This window comes from Sinohyriopsis cumingii, chromosome 2, assembly GCF_028554795.1.
Source record: "Sinohyriopsis cumingii isolate HCF-2022 chromosome 2, ASM2855479v2, whole genome shotgun sequence".
In the NCBI taxonomy this organism is placed as follows: Eukaryota; Metazoa; Mollusca; class Bivalvia; order Unionida; family Unionidae; genus Sinohyriopsis; species Sinohyriopsis cumingii.
In genome coordinates this window covers 129,541,535-129,562,318 of record NC_142962.1, presented here as the reverse complement: position 1 = coordinate 129,562,318, position 20,784 = coordinate 129,541,535, and the positions used below count along the sequence as shown (strand labels likewise).

At 38.7% G+C, this 20,784-nt stretch overlaps 1 protein-coding gene and 1 pseudogene across 2 annotated transcripts; one reads left to right on the top strand and one right to left on the bottom strand.

Moving 5' to 3' along the window:
- Positions 1–7,469: 7,469 nt before the first annotated feature.
- LOC149805821 (inter-alpha-trypsin inhibitor heavy chain H3-like) lies at positions 7,470–10,702 on the bottom strand. Its single transcript, XM_089950531.1, has one exon. The coding sequence runs from the start codon at positions 10,341–10,343 to the stop codon at positions 8,277–8,279; it is 2,067 nt and encodes a 688-aa protein (XP_089806657.1). The 5' UTR covers positions 10,344–10,702; the 3' UTR covers positions 7,470–8,276.
- A 1,918-nt stretch (positions 10,703–12,620) lies between these two features.
- On the top strand, positions 12,621–20,784 carry LOC149805820 (uncharacterized; annotated as a pseudogene). Its single transcript, XR_016414560.1, has 7 exons — positions 12,621–12,626; positions 17,510–17,740; positions 19,160–19,205; positions 19,546–19,629; positions 19,919–19,922; positions 20,064–20,129; positions 20,666–20,784. The product of XR_016414560.1 is annotated as an uncharacterized LOC149805820 (transcript).

Genomic DNA, 20,784 nt, shown 5'->3' with positions numbered 1-20,784 from the left:
TCCCAGGAATTAACTCACCTCAGTTTTCTTGGTGGGGCGTGCGGAGTTTATCAGCTGCTCCATCTTCGACTTCTCTGGGGACAGCATGTCTTGACTCGGGGCGTGGACCAACTAGTCCAAAGTCCAGAACCCAATGTGACATTTGAAAGGGCGAGCCGTCAATCGCGCCTGATGTATAACCTCCTAATCGTCAACTAGCAGAGTGATGTGCTCACCCCACGTCACTGTAGCTAGCAAGAGATCATCCATGAAGTTGTGAACACCCCTATCGCGCAATGGCTCCAACAACATCCGCATCATTCTAGTGAAGACGCTTGGCGCAATCTGGACTCCGAACAGCATGACTAACCATTGTTAGGTCCCATCGGGAGTAGCAAAAGCAAGCCTTGCCCTGTCCTCCTTCCTTACAGGAATTTGCCAATACCCTTGGATAAATCCAACTTCAAAAAATATATCGCTTTCGAGACAGAAGAGAAATTATGTTCTTGGTCAGGTAGTATTTCGACTTGAAATTTCGTTACCTGATTCAGCTTCCGGTAGTCGACATAAAACCGATGTATGCCATCTTTCTTCTGCACTGAGACTACAGGACGGCTGTACGGAGAATCGGCGGGCTCGACTACTATCAGAGCAATCATCTGCTTGATGTCATCTTTTACGACTTGTCATTTCGCGTGGGGCAAAGGTAGGGTTTCCGCTGGACTGGCCGGTCGTCCACCAGCATTAACCCGAACTCGACAAATGATGTTCTCCAGGGTATTTCTGTAAGCACATCGAAATACCCTGCCAGCAACGTCTCTATTTCTTCCCACTGCTCAGCAGTCAATATGGGTCACACTCCACGTCCGATGGTGTCTCAGCCCTCGTGAATGGACAGCTCGGGATAGTATTCACACATTCCGTAAAGCCTTCCGCGTCCTCTGTGACGATCGTGCAACAACAAAATCGCTGACGGTCTCTCTTTCTCGATATCTCTTAAGGAGATTGGCATGGTACAGCATCTCCTTATAAGGTAACCGTATCCGATAGGTTTGACCTCCGACCTTCCCGGTTACGACGTACGACCCTCTCCAAGAAATTTGCAGCTTGGTGTGTTCGTGGAGCAACAGCAATAATACCTTGTCCCCTACTTCATACTGGCGTGGTTTCACACGCTTGCTTTAATGCTTCGTCTGACGCGACTGGGCTTGCTTGAAGTTCTCCTGTGCGGTGGAACAAACTTCGTCCAGTTTGTTTCGCAAACCGCGACGTACTGATAGGTAGTATGTATCTCTTCGACAGCGTGATCGTCCGTCCACAGCTGCCTCAGTACTGCGATTGGACCAAGTACAGTCCCCTCAAACAAGGGTTCAAAGGGAGAAACCCTTATACTTGCTTGTGGTACTTTCGGTCATTCGAAAAGCATAGCAGGAATGTACCGATCCCAATCTTTGGGGCGGCTATCACACAGCTTCTTAAGTGTGTATTTCATAGTTCCTTAAACCGCCCGATCAGTCCGTTACATTGAGGTTGATACTGTGTAGTCCTGAGGTGCTTAATCGACACCAGTCGGTTCACCTCTGCCATCACGCGGCTAATGCATTGTGTCCTTTGATCGGTCAGGATCTCGTGGGGCCCTCTGACTCTTGACAAAATCCCAAACTGCCCTTCAGCGACGGTTTCCGAATCAATATTACGCAACGCGACAGCCTCCGGATAGCGTGTAGTACAATCTACGACCGTTAAATTATACCGATTTCCTTGCGACGACTCAGGTTTTATCTGTCCGATCAAATCCATCGCGACGCGTCGAATGGTTCATATACAAGGAGTGTACTTCCCAAGGGGACGGGTCGATAATCCGTTTTCGGTGCCATTCTCTGACACTTGTCACAGGAGAGACATAACCACCTAACATCTCCTTGGACCCCTGGCCAGTAGAATTCCTTGACAAGACGGTCATGCGTCTTGACAATTCCCATGTGTCCTCCCATGAGACTCTCATGCGAGAGTTTCAACACTTCACCTCGCTTCTCCTTTGGCACGACGACTTGCTTGAAGTGTTCGTGACCTTCCCTGGCATCGCTATAGAAGATCCCCTTCTTGTAAATGAACTTCACCGCGTCATTTGGAGTTTCTTTCTCCGTTCCTTCTGCGGTGTGTTTATGCAACTGTAAAATGGGGGTTGCGTCTTGCGTCTTCCTGCCAAAGCTTCCTCAATTCGGTCGGAAGTATGCTACTGACCGGTGTCGACGTAACTTTTGTCGGCGTCGGTTTCGTCTGTTGACTCTTGGACCTGGTCTCCACAGAGCTCACCGGCGTCGGTGTACAGGTTTCGGAATTCAATTGTGGCAACACATAACGACATTCCAGTATGAATTCATGTGATAGCCCATCCAAGCACGCTGCTTCAATTTTCTCCTTCACCTACGGTGAGTCGAGGTCAATGACAGCCACTGGCAATGAGTCAAGCGCGCTGTTCGCGTACTGAACCTGAATTACCTCCCTTGCATAGTCCTCAGGCTTAACATACTTCTTGTCGACATGGGCGGAAACGCTACACCCAGTGTCGTACAAGAGGGTGGCACCTTCTCTTTTGACAGTTGCGGATGCGAGGTTCTTTGGTTTATAGCTTGCATCCGGCTCGCACTCCTTCCCAGCTACGATATTCAACTGGGTCTGTCTGCCCTTGGGACAGTCCTTGCAAAATTCCCTGGGGCAGGTCGGCGGCCCTCGTGGTCCTGCAAGGCCCGTTTTCGTGGGTGAGACCTGTCCTGGTCTATGGGTGGCATCCTTAAGTGAAGGTCCCCCTCCGACAATACCGTCGCCCTGACGGTTATGGACAGCCAGCTGTCCCTCAACCACACGGCGCGACTCAGGGTCGGCCCGTACCCCCCGGAACCTCCACTCTTCGAGTGTACCTGCTTGATCTCTCCGCCATGCTTGCAATCTTTTCGAGTGTCCGGTGCTCTCTTTTAGCTAAGAATACCGTTAACTCGCGATTGTAACAACTCAGGACATGCTCCTTGGGTATAACCTCATGTAGCCCGTCGTAAGATTATTCGACTTCTGCCATCTTTATCCACTTCTCCAATAACCCTCGAACATGGGTGTGGAATTGAGACTGGGTTTCCGCTGCCTTTTTCGACGAGTCCCGAAAAAGTTTACTGTACGATTTGGCGGTCAGCAGATAATGGCAAAGAAAGGCCTTCTTAAGCGCGTTGTAGTCGTCAGCTTCCCCTGCAGCTAAGTTATGGTAAACTTCGCGATCTGCACCTTGCAGAAAGGCTGAGACGTTAATCGCCCAATGTTGTTCAGAAATTTTATGAACGTACTTGAGTTTCTCAAATTGTACAAGGAAATCGTCATTAGAATCTTCTTTTTCATTGAACTGCGGAATACTTATCTGTACCATTCAGTGTTCGATAATCGGTCGTATGCTAGCTCCAGAACTCGGTGGTCCTAGGTTCTACCCATAATTTCTCCATTTCGAGAGCGTGAGCGAGTTCTCTTTCTTTTGCGGTCGCTCATATCCTGGCTAGATCCAGCTCCCTTTGTACCTCTCTATCCGTTGCTATCTTGGCCAGCTCCATCTCTTTCTGTGACTCTCTGCCCGCTGCTATCTTGGTCAGCTCCCTTTCTGCTGCTTTTTCGGCCCTCGATTCTTTGATTCTCTCCTCTATGAGCGCTGCTAGGCGATCTCCCTCGTACCCTAGATCTTCCTTGCCCGTGGAGCGATACTCTTTAATCATCTGTCGTTCTGTAGCCATTTTCTGATGACACTAACAGTAAGTGATACCATGTCTCAACTTACTAAACAACTGACAGGTGTTACACTTTCCTAACCCAATACTTACCTGTTGACAATAACTAACTTAGCTCAGGTAAGATATTTTGCCCGATATTTGCCTCACAATTACTGAAAGTACCTGAAATCTACCAAGCATGCAAATATCAAAATATAACATACACAAGTGGAATATCATAAAATTCAAAATACACAGGATGGAAAATATCTCACAACTGTTTACTAATGCTTCCTATAAATAAAACTTTAGGTCGTAAAGATAATATTTGTGTAATTCCGATCATGAACGAGGCCCCACTGTGATGTGGTCGGGATTTGTTATGCCGTCACTGTAGTAGGATCGGGTGGAGTGTTTCCAATATTTATTTAAATTTGTATAGATGTCCCACCCAGGCTCTATTTTGGTTGGAAGTTAAATTAGTGAAAGATAGATGTAAGGTACCGAGCCCCCAGTCAGCAATGCCGATGGTAAAATGATTAAATGTATAAAAAGTGAAATTTAACAAAAATTTAATGACAATTCAATAATCAAATGATTAAAACTTCCCAAGTACTCTCCTTCCGCTCGACCTTGTGATAGCCTATTGCATCATTTGATTTGAAATGTGAGATAGTTTTCCACCTGTCCTTTTATTCTACTCATCTGTGTATTCTTCTCTCGTATTCCTCCTATTCCTTCTCCTCTGCCTCGCGACTTTCTCCAAATTCCTTCTCTCCACCGCCTCCTCGATACTCCTCCTCCTTCTCCACTTTCTCCTTCTTGACTCCTTTTCCTCCTCCTCGTCCTCGACTCTCTTCACCGACTAGACTTGTCAACTTCGACTGCTCTGCTAGTCACACTTCCGTCTCCCCTCTTAGAGACTCGGGACTTAACTGAACCGGAAGTTCTGTCCCCCAAAAACCTTCCTCTACGAAGCTTTGTCTTTCCTTAGAATCTTCTAAGTTTTCCCGCCAAATTACGAGTGGCTTTCTCGGAGTAATCCTATTTGCCCAGCAATCTTCTCAGGAGAACTAAATTTTTGCATGCTAGTTATAAGCTATAATTCGGATCGAAATTGTTATCACACCCTTCGTCTCAATTCCAATTGGATGTCGCTTTGATTCGATCTAATCAAACTTAGCGGACAATGTCATTCTCGCTGTCTCCCCACGTGAGGACAGATTTAGAACAAGCCAGGTTTCCTCGCGATTCCTCTGATCAAGGACAAAGCTGTAACACCTAGGTGGGAAGATGCCGGATTTTCTCTCTGGTCACGGTAAGAGATTAACTGTAGCCTGCGGCATATTCAGACAGAAACATGGCTTTTAAGAATACCTTAGTTTATACACGAGTTACGAACTGTGCTAAGCAACCGTCGTGACAGCATGTTTAATCATCATCATCATCATCATCATCAATCCCGTCACCTAAGAGGTCGTTGGGTTATACAAATTGACTTGACAACCAATTCTCTCCATATTTCCCTGTTCTCTACTGCCCTTTGGGAATCTTCAAACCCCATGCCTTTCCACTCTTTAATGTTGTCTTCCCACCTCTTTTTCTGTCTGCCTCTGCTTCTGCACCCCTGTACTGTGCCTTACAAGATTGCTTTTGCCAGTCCAGATGATCTTGAGACATGACCGAACCACTTCAGTTAGCGTTTTGTTCACAATGGTCAAGAGGTCTTCATAGGGTACGATGGCTCGTCGTATCTTGCTGTGGACCTCTTTGTTGGTTACATGGTCAATGTATGAGATGCCTAATATTTTGCGGTAGCATCTCATTTTAAAGGTTTGAATCCTTCTTTGTAGATCTGTGTGTGTGACTTGGATTTTTAACGTATCTTTAACAATTTTTCAGTCACATCGCTAGGATGTCTGCAGTGTGTCAGTCTATAGTGATGTCTAGCACTAAGGTATCATGCTGCAGACATGTAGCATGATGTCTCGTATGGTCACATTATCCTGACACTAGGCCGACCAGTCCTAACACTAATCTCATAATGTTGAGCGCCTAGTTAGGCAGCTAGTAACATTTTTTTTATAAATCTTTGGTATGACTCGAACCCAATAACTACTGCATCTGAGGCGGACGCTCTACTATGCCAACAGAGATGTTCTCTTTGTAAATCTGATGCTAGCGTCCATATTTCACAAGCATACCGAAAAATGGATATAACAATCGAGAACATCAGCTTTATTTATTAAATGACACATACAGCTGTAAACAGTGACCCAAAGAGCGTACATAACCTGTGCGAGTTGTATTTTAGAGTTGTTAGTCGTCGTTACATACACAATATTCCTGCTTTTGTGACATGAATCGGTATCTTGCAGGCACTGTTGAGCAAGTTGAAAGTTGGTAACAGTAGCCACTGGTGCGTGACAAACATTCATCCAAGTTCAAAGACATTTGAACAACCCTTGGAAAGTAGATCACAGTGACCGAAATTTGAACTGTGACAATTTCATTCTGATATGCACATGGAATGCAAGATTGGAGGCAATACGTGCGAGGGTATTGGCATTAAAAGCATGAACAATTTAACCAATGTTCAATTAACCCGGAAAGGAGGTCAGGATGGCTAAAATGTTCGTGCACTAGACACCATTTTCCCATGATGCAGCCTTGCTGTAAGTTTTGTAGCAATATGTAAAATGATATTGGAATTAGATCCGAATATACACTTAAACGACTTGAATAAATTACAGAAAGCAGTTCACAACGACTCGATCATAAACTGCAACTCGTGAGACTGTAAAAACCTATCAACCGCAAGTTTTTAAAAAAGTACAAAATTTTTGTTCTTGTTACGTTTTAGGGACCAACTAGTTAATTTTATGGGGTGTGACATGGGGAGTGTTTTGTTTGACAAGAAATATCTGGCTAACATATAGCTTGAAAAAGAATTATTGCTCTGATTTTTAGATGGGAAAACGTATTATATCCAGTATATTAGTTGACAAAAATGATCTCGAGGTAAAAGAAAGAAATATCCTGGCTCCCTCCTACCTGGCCAGAAAATTAAATGGTTTGTCTCTTATGTACCTTGCTGACGTTAAGGTACGAACCAGTCACTGCAGCTCAAGGGAGAGTTTCTAAACCACCCGGGTACCCTGGGTGGTCGGTTAAAAAACGTAGCCCCATTAAAGATCTACTGAATGGCGGAATCCAGCTAACTAAATAAAATAACAGACATGGTACCGTTTGCACTATAGAAATGTGCCGATTCAGTATGTTCTAGTGTTGACATAATTCTATCGTGGCGCAGAATGGAAAAAAACCCTAACAAAATGAAGTTTTCAGTTGAAAATGAAAGTCCTTGTGCTTAGACCACATCAAGGGTAACAACAAATTTACCTTCAAGCTGGTGATAGTTTTGTATCTTGGAACCCCGTCTTTTCCACTGACAGCTGTATTACATGAATAATGGCGGAATCGGTCATTATGTTTGGTTGTAAGTTTTGCCACAAAACAAAGGCCCATACAAACGAAATTCATACGATTATTATTCCTATATTATCAATCTTCTCAAAGTTGTGCAAAATATGTCTGAGCATAAGAATTTTGCTCTTTAAGTTAATGTCTTATAAAACTACCTATGAGAGAGAGAGAGAGAGAGAGAGAGAGAGGAATTGTGACAATAAGTTATGTCCTTATTACAAAATGGAAAACAGAGTATAAATAAAAAAGTAATTTGAATTTGTTTGGACCTGTCTAATGCAAAATATAATTTTCTAATACACATTATGCAAGCGTAGCATTTTACTTACAAGTACTTTACTTACTATCAATAATTTGATTACTGATTTTGTAATTGTGTTTTAGTTGTAAATATGGAGGCAGATACATGTCCAGGTCCAGATATAAAACGTCATATTTTCAAACCTGCATAAGGTTTAAGACCCTCGTGAAATGAGTGTAAAATTGTTTTTCCTGATATATTTGTTATTTATCTAGATTTATAATAGCTACTGTAAGAAATTAGAAGGCACTGTGCCGTCAAGTCCAAAATACAATTATACATAACATATAATCATGGACAAAAAGACTAAGAAACTAAAAATTAAATATACATCACAAATGCATGCATATTACTTGAATCTCTTAAGGTACTTTAATCACAGTCCTATTCAATATCCATGTAAGATAAGCAAATCAGTACCAAAAACTTACACTGAAATTATGATGATGGTTAACACCACCAAATGACGCAATACACCAGTCGTGTCATTAGTAGGGTTCAGTTAGTTTTCTTGCTTTCTTTCTGTTGAAAAGAGGGAGGGATGATTCTGACATCGTATCGTCTAGCTATATATGTATGGATATAATCATAACTTATGACGTCACATCGTCTAACTATATATTGATAAACATCATACATAGTTAAGTAAAGAGGGCGTCACAAAAGCATACGCCAAGCTAGCTGAAATCTGCAACCCTATCATGTATGACTCATAGAAAATTACCTGACTGAGGGTATATTAACTGACCATATCAAACAGGGAATTAAACAGAGCTAACATGAACTAAGGTGGTGGAAACAATTAGAAAAAGTGACTCAAGCATTGTGTTTATGGTTATGGCCACGTTGGTAGCTGAGCTTTTCCTAGAGTATGCGCTGTTTGCCGTCCTAATTACCATGTCCGGAAGGCTTCTCCTTTCTGCAAGGTTTCCACTGTCCGGAAGGCCTTTCCTGTCGCTGAGCGCTTCTGTCACAACAAGTGATGTCAGCGGGGTCACCAAATGGTAATTTAAGGACATATTTAGCGCACGCAACTTCATCTCTTTTGCCTTGGAGTCGTCTGCTAAAATGTCTGACTCCTTGATAAGATCTTTTATCATGGCATAAGCCCACAGTCTCTCTGTGAAGAGGGGATTTATGTGCAGGTTATCTGAACTCACTGGTGTCGACTTTAACGTCACTTCATCGTCAGCCCCAGTTGCCCTTATCTCAGCAACATCAATAACTTCATTTTCAAACTTTCCAACTACAACAATTTCAGATCCACAATAATGCACCATGTGAGACGTTTCTGACACGTCATAATCATTCGTAACGAGAACCGTGTCGTCTACCATGTAACTGAATTGGATGTCCACGTAACATGGGCTTTGTATTTCCTTATAGAAACCCTCCAGTTGTTTACCTGCATCAACATCGTCATAAATTCTTCTTGCGAACCCGCCATTTTCCCAAGATAGATGATTGAGAAAGTTAAAGTCCATGTTAAATCCAAAACCAAGTGCATAAAGAGCAACAAGACGCCCTCCACGTGCTTTTATGTTAACCTCTTTGACATTAGCACGTATTTTTTCGGGGTTGGTGGTCTCGCCAGATGTAGGTGCGCCATCGGTCAAAAATACAATAATTTTGGCGTAGTGTCTCAAGTATTCTTGTGTCCCAAATAATCTAAGGGCCTTCAAAAGCGCGCCATTTATATTGGTGGACCCTCTAGCCTCAATACTTTTCCTACAAAAATCCAAGGCCGACACAATGTTGTCTGCAGATGCCATTACCGATGCCTCTCTCCATCTGATTATTTCATCGTCAAAAAGAACTATGTTGAAGTAATCCTCTTTCTGAAGCTGGGGCAAAATGCCTAACATAGCCTGCTTAACTTGTACCATCTTCCTGCCGGACATTGAACCGCTTATGTCAATAACGAATACGATACTCTTGCCCAAAATCTTCACTTCTGGAGGAGAAAAGAACTGAGCCAAGAAATCTTTGTTATACACTACAAGACCTGCGTCAAGTTTGTGCGTGATATCATATCGAACAATAAACTGCCCAACCAGTCCTTCCTGTGGATCAATGCTGGACTGTTCCTCTATGGTAGGGTTGTAAATAATCTGCAACTTCTCCGGAGACTGAGAAATTACAACATTTTCAGATGAAGCCCTCAAAAGAATGTCCGAACCCGGCTTCGTATAATAATAATCAGAGAAGCCTTGAGGTTCAAAGTATCTGGCTATTAACGTCAGATTTGCTAGTATTTGGTTGGGATGGACATTAAAACGTTGCTCGTAATAACCCGCCTTTCTTTCAAGCAGTTCTTGATATACAAGTTCAAAAGTGACACGTGACTTGCTGGCGACGTTGATAGATATCGTGAAGATATCCCTATCCCTATCAGGGACAAGTGGTCTTTTATGATGAACATGGCCTGCAGACTGACCCTGATCTCGCGCACGATTGTACTCTTGTTTGGCAGTTTCTTTTTCCATTACACGGCCCACGTAAAGTTCATCTCCAATGATCATGGAAAAATTGTAAATGAACGCCGATTGAGGTATCTGGACAGTAAATGTTACCTCGTTATCTGTGTACAACTGATTCACAACCACGCTACGCACGATCACTTCTGCAAATCTTGTGGAGACACTGGATTCCACAGTCATTGACTCTACTTTCATTTCATTCATCGACTCCATATCGTCAGCGTTAGATGATCTTGCATGTCGGAATTGTAAGGGATCCCTTGCCAATATTGACAGCGCGTTAGATCTGCGTGTAACGATTCCAAGCAATATAAAGGCAAACAGCTTCATGTTTATAACTGAAAACAACATCTTCGTGTCTCGTATTACAATGTTTGCAAGCGCTTTATCACTAATAGATTCAAGCTATGTAATGTAGGCCTATTAAGCAGCTACTTCCGTCGTTCACTACTGAGTCATGATCTTAATAGTGCAACCCTGGATAAAAATGACGTGTACACGAAAGCAAAACTTCCTTAAATGAAAGCTTCCATATCAGACAGGTAGTGAATCTGTTTCTCTGCACACAGTTTCTCATTCTCTATACTTGCCTAAAAGATGTGATTATAGCTAGTGCATCAAGACAGGTTATCCGAATCAAATGCGCAATACGTTTCCAGCTTTGGACCAGGCGGATTAGTCTGGTCATTACTGCTTAAAACTTAGTCTGGTTCCCTGCTAATGTATGCTCCCTGCGTTGCACTCCTTTATACTAATTTTAGACCCCTTTGATGCAGTAAACCAGATTTTTTTGACTCTTTCAACAGGTATATAAATAATATTGCAAGTGCCAATCAGTACTGCAAATTACTGTGAAACCTAAGTTGTAAGGGTCAAAAGAGAATGATACTATAAATAAGTCACGTCATGACCAGAATTGACAGACCATCTTTACTGTGTTCATTTCAGTATTGTACATGTTCATGTATTTATTTATTGTAGTTGTTGTAGGATTTAACGCCATTTTTCAGCACTAGATAGGCTATACATGGCGGCCAGTATAACTGGTGGAGGAGGAACCCTGGAAAACCCGGGGAAGAACCACAGACCCACGAGAAGCTACTGGCAAGCTTTCCCACGTACCCACCCTAGCCGAGCCTTGGACTCGAACCCACGCAGACAGAAGTGGCAGTGATCCGGAACGGTGAGCGCTTTAGACCACTCGGCCCCCCCACCCCACCCCGTACATGTATTTGCATTTCCTCTTATACATTAGCATTAATAACTGAACGATATAATAACTTCTGGTAAATTGATTTCTGTAAGAATATGAAGCTTTAAATTGTTTCCTTTCAGTGATGATATACATGTACAACATTAACATTACATCAACAAAACTCACAACAATTACAATTCAGATATGAAATTTGTGATTTTAAGAAGTAAATAGCTAAAATTTAAAGCTGACAAAATTGACAATTATATGATAATCACAAATAGCATGAATGTGTGGTAAATGGTTTATTTTTCAGCACAGTGTTATTGTTTTATTTACATTTTCAATAAAAATTGTATTATATGTTAGTCCATTATCTATTTGCTTATTTACTTTTGATTTTCACTTACAAATTCTTCACTGTAGTATTTTCAGCTGTATGAATATTAAATTTCCAGATAAAAGTTCTGTCTGCCACTGTGCCCTATTATTCCATGTTGGACTGAATGGTAGAAACAGAAAAAAATGATTGCATTGCTTAGAGGAAACCTTTATGTATTGTGCTTTTAAGTCACTTCACATTTTTCAGATGATAATGAAGAAACAAATCAATGTGATACATATGCAGATATAAATCGAAATTTTGTTAGATCTTAAATGACCTGCCCCACCCCACCCCACCATAGCGTGTTAGTTTACATTTAAATCTAATACCTAAATTTCTCTCATCATGAAAAGGTGTGCATCACTTAAAAAATCGTTGGCTATAGTTTATTTACTTTCAGTAAGATTTGAAAAGATATATCTTTGAAAAGTATGAGGGGAAAATGCTTTTTGTTGTTGTTCTAGGGTTTAACACCATTTTTCAGCACAAGATAGGCTATACATGGCAGCCAGTATAACTGGTGGAGGAAGAACCCTGGAAAACCCAGGGAAGAATCACCGACCCACGAGAAGCTACTGGCAGGCTTTCCCATGTACCCATGCTAGCCGAGCCTAGGGCTCGAACCCACACAGACAGAAGTGAGATGGCAGTGATCTGGAACGGTGAGCGCTTTAGACCACTTGGCCACTCGGGGCCCCGAAAATGCTTTTTGAACAATAAATTTATCTAGCCAATATAAAGTTAATATCAATAGATAATGAAAGGGACATGTTGTAATTAAATATGGAGATTTGACTATGTTGTTCTTCAAGGCTTTAAGACAATATAATTTTTAAAAATCAGTTCATAACATTAGTGGTTTCATTTCTTTGTAAATTGAACATAATTTCTTTAACTTAGAGAGTTCAAAATAGTGTATATTTACATGATTCTTAGATACTTCTTATTTTCAGTTCATTAACATATTTCATTGGTTGGGTTTCTGTTACAAACCTTGAATTTAAATTTACCGTAAACCTTCTGTGATAACAATATTTTCCGTTCCTGAATGCAGGTAAGTAGGTACCAGATATATTTTTTTTGAAATAGACAATTGAAAATGATATGAACCAAAAAATGTAGAATATTAAAATGCAATGAATATAAAGATATATGTACATTTCATATTTTTTATAGAAAATAATAGAAGTAAGGAAGGGGCTGTTCTGTATTATTACAGAACATTGTCATGGTGCAATCAATGTCTCTAAAGAAACTAAATGCTTGACCTGTGGAACCACCTTGTGCATACACCTTCAGAAATTTTCTGCCCTTCTTGAAGAACTGTCAGACAAGTGGGAGCACACTTCCATCATCACGTGAACCCAAATGTGCATCAAAGAGGAAAATAACATTTCATTTCTCAATCCCAATGCAAGCTGAGTATGAGAAACCATTCTCAGAGAGATTCATCTGTGATGTTGAATATGTCATCTTGGTTTCTGATAACCAGCTGTGTGGTGTTTGCTGTGGTAGACTGCAGGAAACCAGCAGCTACATACTGTCCAACATATTTGGTGTCCACCAGAGATTAAGTGCTAAAACTAAGTTCACTTGAAATATTAAATTTAAATATAATTGTACATGTACTTTCATGGGACAGTTAAGCTCAAACATTTAGTGCTGTTTCAAAAGTTAAGTCTGGGCATATGAGTGATTGACTGTAAGGTGCAAATTCAGTCCAATTATGGTATTTTAAGGGTACATATGAAGAAAGGTCCCAGATACTTTAAAACATGAGCTAAAGAGAAACAATAGATTTTCCTATTTTTACACCATTGAATTAAACAGAATCACTTTTTTCTGCTTTCATTTTTAGTTTTAAAAAATTTATGGCACATTGAGAGGACAAAACTATGACCAGATTCCCCACCCCACCCTTTGTTTTGCTCCTTCCTCCTGATCAGCCCCCGTTTATTTTCCAGCTTGACAGTGCCTAAATCCTAAATGAATCCTGATGCTTGAAAGAGCTGTTTTTAGATAAGCATAATCTTACTTTAAATAACACTGAATAATTGGCCTGTTACTCAGAACTGCTGAAATGGTTTTTATCTATTTTGATGAAAAAGCTTTTTTTTATACACGCAACTTAAATTCTTTTGAATTTGAGCAAGAAAATGAAAGGTGTGTCATGTGCAACGGTTCAAATTTTCAGAGAAAATTTGTAACATAATGTGAAATGCGAGTGCAGATATATGGAAGGATAATGGGTACACTAGAATAAGACTAAAAATTGAGAATGCATTATCATTAGCTACTAGTCCTTAAGCCTGTTATAGTTTCCAGTACCACTGTAAATAATACATGAAAATTTTGTACGTCTCCAATGACTCCTGTATTTGTTGAAATGTAACATAGTTATGTGTTATTTAATTTTCAGTCTTCTCCAAAACATGCATGGAATGTGAGAAAACTTCCCATTTGGATGGCCTGGAGCCGTGTGTGATAAATATGGGTAGATACATCATGGGTCATGAAGTCCTTAGAAGAGCCATGTATTATTTCTTAACTGGAAAGTAAGTACATTGTATTGTCTAAGTATTAATTTAAAAGGTTCACTTTAGAGTTTTTTATCCTTCTGATTAGGATTTTCTTTTTCAGCCACAGCATCTTTGCTAATGAGGTCATGTTACTGTATTAAAGGTACATTGTATTATCTGAGTATTAATTTATGAGATTCACCTTATAGTCTTTTTTTCCTTGTAATTAGGTTTTTCTTTTTCAGTCACAGCATCTTTTTTAATTAAGTCATGTTGCTTTATTAAAGTTTATGAAAACCCTCTTAATCATTTGCTTTATTGAACTGCATGTGTATGCTTAAGATATTATTATTGTTATTAACTACCTCTGTTTTGGGTCGTGTTTGATATAATCATTATTTGTTGGCATATCCATATAATTTTAGATACCGCTCATACTTTGTGCCAAAAATTTTGTTGATTCCATGTTCATTTCTGAAACAGATGAATAACAAAAAATATTTTTGAAGTACAGTATGACCCCACTATAACGTGCTCCATTATAATACGAATTCAGATATAACACGGTCATGGTGTGGCTCCCTATATTTCATATACACAAAAAAAATTCTTTCTTAAAAGTATGAAAAAGAATGTAAAAATTTATTATCATTTTGGGGAAGAGATCGCGTATGAAAATACAAGATGATCGTGGCATGGCTCCTGAAATTTTATATGTATTTTTCTCGTACATGAAAAAGTAGTTTTTTCTTCTTAAAAATATGAGAAAAAACACAAAAAGTTTATTCTGGGATCGCGTAGGTCTTTGCCAATGTCGCAAACATGGATTGTTTTTCCTTATTGGCTGCAAAACATACCATGTGGCAATTTTTTTTTATTGGCGACGTTGTTGGCTGTTTAAACTTGTATATACAACCATTGGTTTGAAGTCCAGAAATTCAGAGGCCCCATGAAAGGAAGCCGCAAACTGGATATAAAATGCACTGAAATTTATCTATTGTTACATAAACAAATTCTTTGTCCATATTGACAAACCATCTAAACAGTGCATTGTTGTATTATAATCCGCTTATCTTGACGTCTAGCATGAGTACTGTATGTTGTGACATATCCACTTTTTTGTTGTTTACATTTCTGGTAATGGAGATCAACCGGACAAGGTATTATCTCATAATCTATCTTTCATCGGATTTTCGGCCACTCGCTAGTATTTAATATATTTACAAAGACTGACATTTGTATGTGGATGGTAAGCAAAATTCCTCTTCTTTTCACTCAGAATTAAATCCTTCAGAACACTCATATTTTCTGTAATAATCCCTGTCATCAAACCAGAACACCTGCATCTCTATTGTCCGTTGACCCTTTGTTAATTTTCAGGCGTATGTATGGAAGAGGGCATCATGCTGCTACCTCAAATGTAAAAATGAAATAACAAAAAACTTAAACAAAAACTACATCTTACATATTGGTTTATTCAATAGGCAGGGAGGAACAGTAACTAGAATAGTCCAGACGATGGCCAATTCCTTTTTAAAAATGTACCCAGATAAAATAGTTTGCTGAAATTTCAAAGAAACCAGATTACCTTTGAAGCACCAATTGATATGAAAACGTAGTCAGCAAATGGAGAAAAAAAAATCAGTCTCAATCATACAGTACAGTTATTTGATGTTGCCACTACAATAAGAAATGGGCATTTGCTTGGTTCTCCAAAGATGCCCTTTAGCAGTGACTTCAATAACGCATGCACCCATCATCAAAGAAAACCAACTACAATCTTTCAATAAAAACAAAGAACTTTTCATCAAAGGAAGTCAGTACCAAACTTAAATAAAAGTGATGGAATCTGATGGATTTTTGTATTTTCCAGCATGACTAGAACACATAACTGTGCTGTGAAAGTTTCCTTTTTATAGGAAAAAACTTTATGCTTTCGAACTCTACCAATGGCAGCTTAAAACACAAACTAACTTTTACCAACTTGGGATGTGCTGAATAGTAGATCTGCTTTATCATTTGTGACATGACTGTGCTTTTTTTTCCCCACTGCATTCAGACCAATGTGACCTGTGACAAAATTATTGAATATTTTAAAGCTCTGTGTGTGTACATATTCAATGGAATCAATTATATTGTGGCTTCAATGTATATGATGAGGTTCGTGGGTGAGTACACAGTGTTGATACTATTCATGCTATACATTAAACATGTATATATAAACAGTATTCATGTATATGTACCAATTCATGGTTCTCTAAATAAACTATTATATATGCCTTCTCTTTTTTCACTACAGGTGTATTTCTCATTTAATATGCATCAATTTAAGATGGTAACTGTGCCCATGAAGCACGTATTTTACAGCCCACATTTATTACCTACACCCCTACCCACCCACCCACAATAGTTTTGGGGTACATGCATCATTTTCTTCAGATAACTGACCTGGTTGCTTATAACACAGTTCGGTATATAACACGGTCGGGTTTTATGGCTCCCAACTACCATGTTATAGCGGGGTCACACTGTATCCAGTTTAAACATCAATCTAGGGGAAAATTAGCTTTTTGCTTGCATTTGTCTCAATATTCTGTAGTAATATTTGCAATTATTACAAAAATACATTTAAATTTGTACAATATTATAGTTGATACACTTGGATTCATTTGAGCTAGCCAAGGTTCCTTTATGATAGCCCTATCTACACCTTGGCATATTGAGCAGATAATTCTGTGCTCTGAGTCTGTGAATTTCATTGAATGCTGCAGCAAGCCACTGCATGCAATCAAAATTAAGTTGTTCAAATTTTAACACTGTTCCTCCATGATCGAGAATAGGGGAACACACAATTTGCATGAGCTGACAAACAAGCAATTTTCCAGTGCTGGTCTGTGTTTGCGCAAATATGTTTCGCTCCAATACACCTGTAATTTCTTCCCTCTGGTACACAGTCATTTTTTTGATGTTGAACCTACAAAATATCTTTTTTAGGTCAATTGCCCCCAAAATTTTTGGCTGATGTGCACCATGCTGTTGGTTAGTTGGCATTACATACTAAGGGAGGCAACTCAAAATCCAATTGCTGTTGCTAGGACAAAGCACCAGTATATCTCTTCGTTCTGCCAAGGTGTGGATAGGGTTATCACATTGGAACTCATGCCTGCAAAGATGCACTTGGATTATTTTTCATATCACAATTGAAGAATTGCAAACTGGATGAAAGGAAAATTATGGGCTAAAATCTTGTCTTTTGCTATCTCTTTTTAATTAATGATATAAAAAAACTACTTTAATCATTCCTCTTTAATTGAATACTGTAATATTTTTTTAACATTTTATTTTGCCCAGATCAACAATCTTCACAGAATATACAGTCCTGTGTAAGATGTACACAGATGCTGCACATGATGTTTAGGGAAAACTCATTTATGTTGATTTTAATTCAGCATGGTACAGCTTTTTGGATCTGCTTAAATTAGATTATTCCAGAGCCTTTGTATGCCGCCATTGTAGCCCAGATCCAGACACTGTAGTGATGGATGCAACATCAGTGTCATTCCAAAAGGAACTTGTTTCATGGAAAAATATACTGTTGTTAAGTAACACCGTTGACAAACGATATGATACAGATAAGAGATGCAGACAGGTAATAATATGATAGTATGTTTACATTTATTGATGTTTATTCATGTGCCAGACATTTGGAAAGGGATATATTGGCTATTTCCCCATCTGTGAAAAATATCCTGCATTGTTATTGGGGAAAGTGTGTTATATTAGGCCTGGTAAAATACCATTTTGAGGTCAGTAGGAAACATATTAGGTCAGTGTGATCGGATGTCAAGCATGACAACATTTGAGCACTCATTCACTTATCTATGCTTAACATTGTTTTGGCAAATAGTCATCAGAAAATAATTGTTACAAAGTTATTTGTGGTTATTGTCAGAGTAAATTATTGTTGCGACCCAGTATATAATGATAGTGTCAGCTATATATTATACCATACAAAGATTATAATGAATAATATAATGAATATTATCCCACATATGATTCTTATTCAGTCACTTTCTTCACTTTAACCAAATGACTGAGTATCAGTTTTTATAAGTTTTAATAATGAAGATTTGTATGGTTTGATAAGATTCATTGGCACTATTGTGTCAATAGCCAATATTGATTTGCACTGCAAGTTCATGATTATCACTATACAAGACAAATGAAGCTTGATTCTATTTGTGCACATGTCAGTATAGATAATTATTAAGTAACCCAACTCTAATAGCAAATTTAGCTTTGTGGTAGTAAAAGATATTTTAAGTCCAATGATCTCATTGGTGGTTCTAATTCCTGAGTGACAATGTTCATTCCTGGTTGATATGTTCTGTGCCCTCCCCCTTCATTTTGTCTCCGAAATGGGGCCAATATATTACCATTTCTTTATTTAACAGAGCCAAGGAGCGGACACTTTTTTAGAGGACAGCGAGATCATTCCTGCTTGACTTTACGTCAAGGGGAATAAGTTTCAAGCAGAAAAGGAAACTTCTACAAACTGTAAAAAAACCACAAAGTTCCAAATCGTTGTCTTTCTTAAAAGTTATGCTAGAAGACTGCATCGACAGAGGAGACAGAATTGTATCTGAATGCAATTGGAGGGAGCTGATTATAGCTTTGGCTTCCTCAAACCCTTTGTGTAGTATTTTTAGCTCCATCTGAAGATTTATTTGATTTTCTGAATTATTCTTTGGCAAAACATGTTTCAGTCTTTGAAAATGATGCCACTCTTTCCTGAATTCAGAAAGAAGTACCAGTATTTTGCAGTCTGCTTTCAAATTTGAAGGAGAAATTTCCATTGGAAACTCTGAAAGACAGCCTTCCATATCTTAAACAAAAGGTTTTTGATCCATTCATTAAAAAAACCTATCCATCAGAATTACCAAATGAAGAAGATATTGATGTCCTGGCAATTTTTCCTCAGCTTCCACAGATTAGAAAGAGAGGAACATGTGTTGCAGATAAGAAAGGGTCTAGCCTGAAAGACATTTACTTCAAATATGCATAGTGACATCTGCATCTGTTGCCAGGTGTGTTTACACTGTTTTGCTGACATGGTAAGCATAAGTAAGATATTGTAAGAAAAACAAATTGAATCATGTAACAGAGTATATTTTACCCAAAGATTGTCTTAATGGCATTAGATTAACTGCACACTGGTGTCACCAAACTCCAGTTTGATGAGGTCTTTTTTGTTCAAATAGCTACCATGTTTGTTTATCACTGTTTCAATTAATCCTTAATTGTTTTTAGCAGACATTTCTTCAAAATTAGAATTGTATTAATACAAATATTTTTAAACTGTATCACTTGCATGTACATGTTTTAGTTTGTTTATGTGCTGTTATACCATTATTTTGTCAAGAAAATAGTTAAGTGCCTTATTTTAATTTATAGGAATTTGCTGTGGATTCCAGGTTATGAAAGTGCATGAATCACCAGATGTTCCATTCACCCTCCTGAGGACCAGATTTAGGAAAGGTTAGTTGCATGATTGGCTGTTAGAAACTTAGTTTTTTCATTTCTTCTTTGAGCATGTAACAAGATATAAATGTTTTTTCAATCATTATTCAACTAATGGATATATCTTAATAATACCTTGAACAATTCTTTTCTTTGTTGAAATATTTTAATTATAGATTGAAACAAATTTAGCATGTGAGAATATATATAGATGGTGTTGTGGATAAGTTCCTTGATCGTTTATATCATGTAATATGGATCATTGTCAACGGTTATAATATTCAGCCTTTAGCCCTACTATTCATAGTTAAGTGATGAAGCAAAGAAATGCTGGAAATGCATATACTTTATATACTAATTAGCAATTATGATTTTGGAAGCCATCATTCAGAAATAGTATATGTGTGTGATTTTTGTTTTCAGTTCCAAATGTGGTAGTGTACGATAAATAGGGATCCAGTATGCTTTCAAGGACACATCATTACAAGTGGACAATTTGCATTTTAGAAATCATACAGGTACATGTATTTATATGAAATTTAGTTTATTTAATTCCTATGCAATATTCCGTGCTATCCATCCTGTTATAGTGTTACCTTCATGTGTACATTGCAAACTACACTTCATACCAAACACTTATAAAAATGGTACTAGCAGCTGCCTCACTTGCCACTCAGCATTATGAGGTTAGTGTTAGGATTGGTTGGCCTAGTGTCAAGAAATTGTGACTGGGTGGGACATAATGCTATGTGTCTGCGGCATGATGACCCGGTGTCAGATATCACTAGAAACTGCCACACTATCAACATTATAGCGATATGTTGTTAAAGCTATGTTACATATCCAAATAACATTCACACACACACACACTTACTCAAACTACTCAAAGTTTTTGGAAAATTCTGTTCAGAATTAATATCTTTTTTACAAAGTTTTACTATTGTTTTTATATGAAAACAGAACAAAGACTGTAATCTTAACTTTGGGATCCAGTCTATATTTTATAATCTGGAGTTTATTTAATTGAAGGACTTGTTTTTCTCTATATTTGCAGCTTGTGGTCCAATTTATGAGTTGAATGCATATCCACGGTATTGTGAATTAAATTCCCAAGTGGTGGAACAGTCCAACTCAAAATTGCTGAGGTTAAAGGGATCAAGAGATGTTTTCTAA